Here is a 10,585-nt window from a genome sequence, read left to right as displayed (position 1 = left end):
TGGGTTCATACATATCCTCGGTCAGTTGCTGAGGGGGCTATGTTTATTGAGTGTTGCCACAACATTTGAGTCAGAATTCACCAGCTTCTGGATTTGTCATGAGCTGACCATACCGAATGACAAGTCTTGAACTGCATTACCAGTCGTTATGAGTTAAATTAGGTTTAACAACCTACAGTTCGAAGACTTAACAACTAACTGTTCTGAGGCTCTTAAAGTAAAAGGGTGCTTAATCTTCTGCACAAGCCATATTTACGTTTTTGTTTTCTTCTGTTTAACTTCATTAAATAAAAAGTAACAGTGCAGAAATATGAGAAGAAATCCTCATTTTAAAATGCTTCTTTTCTGCAGGGATTGTATTTACTTTCCTCTTCAAAAAAATCAACAAAAAACTGATTTAGCTTAGGGGTGCCCAAACTTTTGCATACAACTGTACATCTTATTTGGGTCTCCCCCACACTCAATCACATCTATTATAGTTATGATACAGAAGGCAAAATAAGAGTATTGCTTTATAATCTGTCAATAATTGAAAATACTGCATTTGTAGCACAGGCTTATGTGCAGTCTCTTTGTAAAGCCCTAAAGTATAGGACACAAGCGAGAGACCCACATCTGCTGGCTTTGCGGTGAAGTGACCTGGATGTCCCAGTCATGCCAAAAGTGAACACATGCATTTTTTGACAACACATTCGCAGTTGAATTGTAATCTGACAACTCAAAATATTACTGTTGTAGATCACAATTGCATTTATAAGTATAAGTTGCAGAATGTCATGTAATGGCCAAAGGACCTTGCAAGGTTACAAGGATGCATAAGCCTGTACACTACAGAATGCAGTATGCATAAGCCTGTACACTACCGAATGCAGTATGCATAAGCCTGTACACTACAGAATGCAGTATGCATAAGCCTGTACACTACAGAATGCAGTATGCCTCAGCCTGTACACTACAGAATGCAGTATGCATAAGCCTGTACACTACAGAATGCAGTATGCATAAGCCTGTACACTACAGAATGCAGTATGCCTCAGCCTGTACACTACAGAATGCAGTATGCATAAGCCTGTACACTACAGAATGCAGTATGCATAAGCCTGTACACTACAGAATGCAGTATGCATAAGCCTGTACACTACAGAATGCAGTATGCATAAGCCTGTACACTACAGAATGCAGTATGCCTCAGCCTGCAGCCCCAGCACTGGGTGAGAGATGCTTCAGCGAGAGTGACACCACATAGTTACCAGAATTCAGTAGACTTCAAAGCTCTATATGTGTGTGTGGAGGCAACAGTATTGCTTGATGTGGAGCTCTGATTTTTTTTTTTTGATCAACTCCAAGACATGCAAAGAAGTACCTGTGAGAACATTCATACAAAGCCAAAAGAGTCTGAGTGACTCTTGATGACCAAATTTATTGCAAAGAATAAGGGGGCAAAAGAAATTTGAAAAAGAATTTGGATACAGTATAACATACTAATAAAAAATAATTTAAAAATAAATTAGACATAAAAAAAATTGCAAGCAATTTACACCTCCGCAAAATATGATTTAGAAAAACAGAAAAAAAAGATATTCATCTTTGAAAAGAGAGGAGAAAAGAATAAAAACTATTTTGGCTGTAGGGGCAAAACGGAGTCCAGAGACTGACATAATGAAAAACAAGATCAACGCATAGACACAAGCCCAGTTGTTGTTCGGTTTATGGTCATTGTCTTTAAGTTCGGCTCTATTGTTTTTTTTTTAGCTAATCATTTATAACAAATACATGTACATTTCCCTGAGGATGTAAAACCACTCAAGGTTTGTAGGTCCCAGTGGCTGAACTGTTCTTTAGACAGATACAAAATGCCTCTTGGTGTGCTGCAACAGCACACAGTAAAATTGAACGTCGGATGACACATTTATGACATATTTCTTCAGTTTGTTTCCTATGTACCTTTCTATGGAGTAAAGCATGTAGGCAAAAGTTACAGCTGTTACACCTGCCTGTCAATCAGGGCAAGAACCATTTTGAAGACAAAGGTAATTTGATTTTGGGGGGTTGCTTCCAGATTTGCTAATTTCTTTCTAATGAAAGATTGTGAGTAATAAGGTGCCTGGCTTCCTGTATGACAACAGACTGTATAAAGCCCCCATAGCAACCAAATGGTCCCGTGTAGGGGTAGAAGCAGGAAGAGATATTGACACAAAGCACTTCCACAACATAAGGTGTTCAACATAAATAAAAATCTGCAGCAACAATTAAGAAATAAAGAAAAAAAAAAAAAAATAGTTTCCCCCCTAAGAGTACATTTCTTGTGGGACAGCCACTGGTAGAAAGATAGAGGGACTGGCAGACAGAAAGACAGAGACAAACAAAAACAAAAAAAAACGATAAGATAGAAGGGGAGAAAAAGAAAAACATTCAATAAAAGACTGTAGAAATCTCCATGTAGTCTGATGTGCATAGCTCCTGTTTACAGTGGAATCCCTTATTTCATGTTTTAGATCAAATGGGCATTACATTCTGGTGAAGACCAAAACAGGGAGAGGCGTTGACCTCCTTTTGAAGATCAGATAAAGATCCAAATGTTTTTACCATATAAACCATGCTGACCCACAAAAAGAAAGGGACGGGGAGTTGGGGTGGGGGTGGGGGGAGGAGAGGAAAACAGGGAAATGCCCAGTAGATGTACAAAACATTTACAACATCTCAACAGCACAAAAATATACAGACATCTCATCCGGACAATCTCTATGACCAAACAGTACCAAAAACATAAAAAAGCCCTTACTCTGATATTAACGAGAGAAAAAAAAAAAAAACTAGAGTTGTCTAAACACACATAAACGATTCCATTTCCAAGCTAACTTTAAATACATGAATAAATGTACATCTCAAACAAATATACAGCCGAAGTTAAAGTTTTGCCAACGCACATCATATTTGGACACACTTAAATATTCCAACATATTTGGGGAGTAATTGTGGGACATTCGTTCAGTAAATTTGATATTTCCAGCACATCCACACTTTGGGAATAATATATATTAATATTAGTATTGCTGACAGGAAGAATCAGAGAGGACAGGTACGAGGAGGTTCTAAAAAAGTAACCCGCCTCGGAACCCTCAGACAGAATAACTGACTGACTGGAAAACATTGGCATAAAACACTGTGTTGGAGACAGCAGGTGAAAGAGATTAAGATGACTGGAAAGTTTGTTGAATGAGTCATACAAAATAATCTTTATTCTGGAAAATCTTGTTTTCCTACCAATCACATCGAAATCTGGAAATTTAGATGGCAAGGTAACTGCAGTATACTGTAGTCACAATTACATTATTTATCATCAAATATAAATCGACTTTTCACGACATGCCAACCATGACAAGTCATAAATACATGACTGGTGGAAAAACTCTTATTTGTTTGCACCCGACTAAATTCCGGGTCAACTTCTTCAGTTCATCGGTATTGTACATGGTGCTGATGGCATTTCAACAGCACTTCTGTCCACTCACACACACCAGTTTACAATACTTCACTTTGTAAATCAGACGTTTGATTTGGTTATCATCATACTGGCTGTCATGTAAATAGCCACATGAATTGACCAGGAAGCCACAGACTGCTTGATGATAAGGAGGTGCTGGTAGTCTGAGGACCAAATTTGAGATGATTTAGAGAATACAGCGAGGTGTTGGGAAACTGCTAGTGTGGTGTGAGAGTGGCTCAGGACACATAACACACACCGCTGCTGAAAACTGGTGTGGTGTTTCGGGCATGACGCAACATTTACATAAAAAAGACCTTTTAAAAAAACACACGTGGACATGTGCTGCATCTGAGCGGATGCTTCCCTAAGTGAACATACTCTGGATTCTCACGATATGTTACCATTTCAAAAGAGAAGAAAACTAAAATAATCAAACCGAAAGAAACCAAAACAAACAAACAAACAAAACGAATTACGTACAGAACGGACACGTGTGGCTGTTAACGGAACATGAAACACTGCTGGCCAAAAATTGGTCGCCTGGCAACACATACACGGCATGAAATGCTGGCGAAAGTGACAAACAGCCCTCGTGTAGAAAGAGGGCGGCGATACGTCTGAAACACCCGAGCCTCTTCCCTGTCCCCCCATTCCCGTCCCCTTCGTCTGTGCGGAGCAGTGTGCTAGTGGGATGACGGGCTTTGAGCCTTTGGCCTCCCTCACCTCGGATTGGTGCCGGCGGTGGGGAGTTGTTCTCACACCTCTAGAGCCCAGCTCTACCAAATGGATCCACCCTTGGTCAGTAGCGCACCCGGTCAATGTGTTTGTTTGTTTGAAAACGAGAGTGCGCACACAGCAAAGGCTCACGATGCCTGGCCTTTTAATCCGCATCATACACTACTACTAAGTTCTTCCACGGGAAGAAATTAAAAAAGAAAAATCATTGATAAATATATAGTTGTAAAAATGACTGGCTTGCAGATCCATGAAGGTTGTTTGTTTTTATATAACTTACGGGAGTTTATGGTTTCACATGCATGAGTAGTTGCTTGTGAACGCAAACCTTTGGCATGCAGCCTGTATAGAACAGCCTAATTTAAACAACAGGGTTTACATGTTTGCATCAGAACACTTGGAGACCTCTCTGCTCCCCTGTGAGAATGGCTGGCTACTGGAGAGAGGTGGGCAAAGGGGGCTGTGTAAGACCAGCAAAGTGCGCTGCAGAAGCACAGACTGCTCGGTTTTATTTTGTTCTCTTGATTTTTTGATTAAAAAGAAGGAACAGTTTTGCATTGCACAGGACCTCAACATGTTTTGTACACCTGCATTGTAAAAAAAAAAAAAAAAATTATAATCATTTTCAAAGCGATACCGTTGAAGTTGAATAACAGTAGCTGGCTGCCCCGATTCCAGGCTCTGTGTGTGCTGATGCAGGCTTACCCACAGATCCCAGCCTGGGGCACCTCAGCAGCAGCCTGAGGGGGGTGTGTGTGTGTGTGTGTGTGTGTGTGTGTGTGTAATAAGTCTGAGCAGAAAACAAACAAAACAAAACCACATGGCCACTGCAGATGTCGGAGTAGGAGGTATACTCTTTCAGTTCATGTTGTTGTTGTTGTTGTTGTTGGTTTTTCAAAAAGTTCATGTTGTTATTTTGTTTCTTTCGGTCTTTCCCAAAATTGGGTTGTTTTTTGTAATCATCTGTTCTCTCTGTCTCTTATTGTTTTTTCGTTTCTAGAACATGTTTTGTAATGCATACAGTGTTCAACATATGTCTGCTGCTCTGGTCCCCATGGCAGCAGGAGCAGGAGCAGGGGGGGTGGGGGTGGGGGTGGGGTGGTGCTAGGAGGAGTTTTTGGGGAAAGGGGGGCTGTGTGCTAGGACGCAGCGATGATTTGGTAAGAGCCGTTCTCTGGCCGTAGGGGGGATTGGTCTGGAGGGGGGGGCTTGGCCTCGGTGGTGGTTTTGGGTTTGGGGGGCCAGTCGGGGTCCACGCTGAGCTCCTGCGCCAGGTGCATGTAGCGCGCTTTGGGCACCTTACTCCTCCGGCAGCAGATCCAGGACACACATTTGCCGCCCCACTCTTCAATACTGCCCTACACACACAGAGACAGACAGACAGACAGACAAAGGGTGAGAGAATAAAGAAACAGAGCAGTGGATTTGAAATATTTAATCCAAAAGATGCTGACTTTTTAAAATTCTTTCTGTGGTAAAAGGGCTAAAAAATAAAAACTTTTTTACAAAAAATAAAAACTTTAGAAATAAAAAAAAACAGGAAGCAGCAAGAATGGCTGCACCTTTTTTTTTTTTTTTACCATGACAGGCATTTGAATGCAAAAAACAGTCCATGCCATGCAGTTGCCAACTAAATCTGCTGGGAGGCCTAAAAGCTTGGTAGACAATTTTCATGAAGAATGTTCAATGGCACGTGGCAGTCAAACCATTCAAGCTTTCATGTGACACTTAAAAGCTGAGCTGTGTCACAGAGTGTTCTAGTGCAAAACTGGGACACTGGCCTCAATCTGAAGATGCTGCTGGTCTCCACTGACTGTCAGTAAGCATCATCAGGGTCAGCCTTACCATAAGCTCAGAAAACAAGTGGGCGAGACTCAACCCCTTTACACTCAGTTCATGCTCAGCACTTGCAGAGATACATACCTGAGTCATACCGCTCATCCATGTACATGTGCGTGCATACACTCACGTACACACACACACACACATACACACACACACACACACTGACATACATATGCACACACACAAACGCACACACAGACACACGCACACACATATGCACACACACACACATATGCACACACACACACACACACACACACACACTTATATACATATGCACGCAGACACACACACACACACGCACACATGCACACACACACACACACACACACACGCACACACATGCACACACACACACACACACACACACACACATATGCACACACACGAGAGAAAGAAGCCTGATGGGCATGCAGCAGCACAGGAGCCACGAGACAGAGAGAAGGTCAACACAGACAAGAGGAACAGGGGTAATCGTTTCCCCTGAGCTGCAACAGCAGCGGATGGCCACTAGGGGGCAAAGAGCATATGGGAAATCACGTTTCAGCATGCAGAGCCAGGGGTTAAGAAGAGTGTTGTGTTATGGTAGGAGAGAACAAACAGCCCGGACCAGATGGAAATACATATGCAGCAGAAGTATAAATAGACTGCAGTAGTCAGAAATTCAATCGGGATTTCAGTGCAACTGCCTCAACCCGCTAGTCTACAGCGAGGCAGCCGCTGGATGAAGCTCAGTTACGCTGTTTCAGTCTTCATTTCATACCGATATTCAACGTCATTACACTATTCACTAATATGCAGTATTAACATTTGCGGTTCAAATCACAATTATTGAGAACAAATATATACATGTTCTTCAAAACTGTTAAAGTGAAAAATGTGTACTACTGTGCTTACTCATACTTTCACAATGAAAAAGTGAAAGCTTTTAACAGAGCGGTCTTGCACAATATTCCCTTACTTTAGGAGATAGAAATATCAAGCACTTGGCTTAACTGATAATGAAGGTAACAGTGGCAATCTCAAGTGACTAATATTTAAATCACAAGGGCTAGCTGCTTATTAACCAGCTCGCAACAAATCAAAAATGATTACAAGCACACAGCACACCCAGTTTAAGTTGACCAAGTCAAAAAGTAGTACACTACAGTCTTATTCCATGTACTCTGACATCTCTACCTTACTATGCAGAGGAGCTTAAGCTAAGTAAAGTCAGAGTATTTCTGTGCATGTAAACACTGTTGATAGCTATATTTCTAGGAGCCACATCAGTCAATGTTAAAGACACATAGACACTGACTGACATAGATACTGGCTGACAAGCAAGTGTAGAAGAGGCAACACATTGATTAGAACTCGCTAGATCAAGTGTTCAGCTAGTGCCTTCTACATATGGACATCAGTGGAAAACACAACCGGATGAATGGAGACAGTTTAGTCTTTATACTCAGCATTTGCTCTGTATGTTCCTCTGGTCTGGAGGAGGAGAAACTGGGAGGGAGGGGGGAGGGGGGGGACAGGGGACAGGAGTGCAGAGGAGGGAGGAGGTGTGAGAGTGTCCAACCTGTGGTTTCGGGGTGGCAGGGTTGGCGGCGTAGCTGCCCTGCTTGTCTCGGCTGAACACAAGCTTCCATAAGACGACGTCAAGGACGAAGGTCTATGGAATGAGGCCGTGGTGGAGCGGGAGGAACGGAGAGAGCTACTGATCACATTGCTGGTTCATTCAAGATTTGTTTGTGTTTGTTTGTGTGTTTGTTTAATCTACTCCTGAACATTTGGAATACGCATGAAAAACACATTGTGCTCGCTTTGTGTTTGCTTTGCTGGTGGTGGTGGTGATTCAGGCTGTGCGTTAGTCATAAGAAGAGGCAGAGACGTTATTGTGCGTTATAATACACAAATCACTTTGTATGGTGGATTTAAGGATCTAAAACAGCTGATTGGACTGCTGTGGCAAACTCAGTCCAGGTTGATTGGGTGCCTCACAACCAGAGGCCAGGCAGCTGCGGCATTGGCTGATTGTCAAACTAACATCTAGGAGGGGCGGAGCTTACTACTAACGATGACACTACAGCAAAGTGCAAGCCAAGGGTTGACAGCCAATCAGAGTTGAGCACTGTGGTCTTTCTGAGAGAGGTCCAATAGATTCTCTCTATCTCTCAGTTTCAGAAAAGATAAAGAACTGGAAGTAGATTAACTATAAAAATGTACTCTCTGCAAGATCTAATGGTTTTGGCTGACAATGAATGGCATCATCGCATGAATATGACAGACTATGAGGCAATTATGACCATGTTTTAAGGTTTCATGTGTGTTGAGATGAGGTGTATGCCAGGGAGCAAATGAATGCTGTTGAGTGAGTGGGACTGTGTGAGTGTGTGTGAATGTGTGTGTGTGTGTGTGTGTGTGTGTGTGTGTGTGTGTGTGAGAGTGTGTGAGAGACAGTGAGTGTGGAAGAGGGGGTCTGTGTTTGTGTGTGTGTGAGAGAGAGTGAGTGAGTGTGTGTGTGTGTGAGAGAGAGAGGGATTGTGTTCTGTGTGTGTGTGTGTGTGTGTGTGTGTGTGTGTGTGTGTGTGTGTGTGTGCCTCTGAGGCCTCAGAGTCCTGGTGACTGTAGCTGTTCCATTGGGTTACAGTCAGCAGGCAGACGCTGCCAGTGTGTTAAAACATACATACTTAACAGACTAACTAAATATGTCAGCATGCACTGGGATAAGATATATGACATATAAGGCCTTTATTACATTAGGTCGGAGAAATAGAAATTGTATTGTGTAAAATGTATAATGTATAATGTATTCCCTCTCCAGCCACACGTCACAGGATTAGGACTAAAGCTCGATTTCAAAACAACTTTCATTTCAAATGTCAGACTTGACCTTACTGAACGCATAAACATGAACACTACTGTTAATAAATAAATAAATAAATAAATAATGTCTTACCTCCATCACAATACAGACAACAGCATTGATGAAGACGATGAGCAGTACAGTGAGGCGCCATTGAAAAGGAACACAAACAATCTGGGGGGGGGGGGGGGGGGGGAATGGATGAAAAACATTTGTTAACGTTTCCTCGGACAGCTCTCTGGATCTGATGGTCTCCTGATAGCCTCTCAGACCCTTAAGTATGTTTAGGTGAAACAACTGCGGCTGAACATTTTGTAAAATGTGTGTACATTTGCAGTCGGTCCCAAACCATAACGCACTCACCTCCAAAAAGGTGTCGATGGCACTAATGGGGTAAAGCAAGATGAAGCACAGGAAGGCGTACAGACTGCACGCCGACAGCACAAAGGGCCCTGTGGAGAGAAAGAAGAGCCCCCTCAGTATGTGAAGGTGACTTGGAATATGTTAAGGACACTTAACAGCACTTAAGAACAGCAAGCATTAAAAGGACCAATACGTAACACATTTCCTGTACTAAACCATAATATGAACATGATGTGTCAGCAGCGATTAAGGAAACGTGCTAAACTGACATATCTTATGTCATACTGTATATACCATATTTATCTATATTTATATTACCATTTGCACATACTCTGCACTCTTCTACTTTGCACTTCTGGTTAGATGCTAACTGCATTTCGTTGCCTCAGTACCTGTACTCTGTGCAATGACAATAAAGTTGAATCTAATCTAAACTGATATACTGGCTTCACCAACAACAATGCTACAGCCAGTATATTCTCCTTTTTACATTTCTGTTCCGGAGTGGAATGTCTGTTTGTGATTTGGCCGGTGTGATTCCGCCCACTGCCCATTTCTCCAGTACTACTTTGGACACCCCCAGGTTGCCAGATAAGAACGTGAACACAGCATGCCACTGCCATGGAAGTAAGCAAACTAACATGCAGCTTTTTTTTTAAGGATAATGAGGTTTTTTTTTGGTCAAACATTATCTCTGTTCTAGAGATGTAGTACAATGCGGGGTAAATATTGGAAATCTTTGAAAGATGGAAACAGATGAAGAGCCTAGAAGGAGTTTAAGACCGATGCCGAGTTGGCTAATTTTCTCCTGAACAGGTAAGCATTTAGCTTCAGTTAAGGTTAACTAAACGTAACTCATTCATCACGGCGACTAGAAGGGATGGGCATTTTAAGGAATTTCAACATTCCAGTGCTGGCATTCATACTCTGAGGTACGTGTGCACCTGGGTTATCAAGGTTAACATTTGAGAGACACAACCGGTGAAGTGATCCCCCAAGTAGAGCTGGCTAAAGCGGTCTTGCTAACACTGGCTAATGTACGGTTATCAGGTCACAGAGGAGGAGCGACAGGCCACGGCTGTGACAGCGTGACAGAGTCAAACTTGCAGTTTCTGGTGTATATTTCTAAATTGACTCAATTTACTCTATACATTGACAACCAGTGGCAACCAATGGATGTGGTCAAATTTTGCGAGAATTAGACACTCTCCTCTCTCTGTCGTTCTTCCTCTGGTTCTTCCTCTCTGTGCTCTGTGTCTTGGACCAGGACGTCTCATGTCTCATGTAGGTGACACAGAATCTCA

General features: G+C 42.3%; 1 protein-coding gene across 1 annotated transcript in view; it reads right to left on the bottom strand.

The window, feature by feature from the left end:
• Positions 1-4,771: 4,771 nt before the first annotated feature.
• Positions 4,772-10,585, bottom strand: part of atp13a3 (ATPase 13A3) — a 44,360-nt gene continuing 38,546 nt past the window's right edge. The window contains exons 31-34 of the mRNA XM_031575098.2: positions 9,282-9,370; positions 9,012-9,092; positions 7,632-7,724; positions 4,772-5,580 (exon numbers count right to left, since the gene is read on the bottom strand). Of these exons, the coding sequence (XP_031430958.1) occupies positions 5,362-5,580; positions 7,632-7,724; positions 9,012-9,092; positions 9,282-9,370 (482 nt within the window). The 3' untranslated portion in view covers positions 4,772-5,361. The remainder of the gene's footprint in view (positions 5,581-7,631; positions 7,725-9,011; positions 9,093-9,281; positions 9,371-10,585) is intronic.

This window comes from Clupea harengus, chromosome 10 (genome assembly GCF_900700415.2).
Source record: "Clupea harengus chromosome 10, Ch_v2.0.2, whole genome shotgun sequence".
In the NCBI taxonomy this organism is placed as follows: Eukaryota; Metazoa; Chordata; class Actinopteri; order Clupeiformes; family Clupeidae; genus Clupea; species Clupea harengus.
Note: the sequence above shows the minus strand (reverse complement) of the source record. Positions and strands in the feature narration are given on the sequence as shown.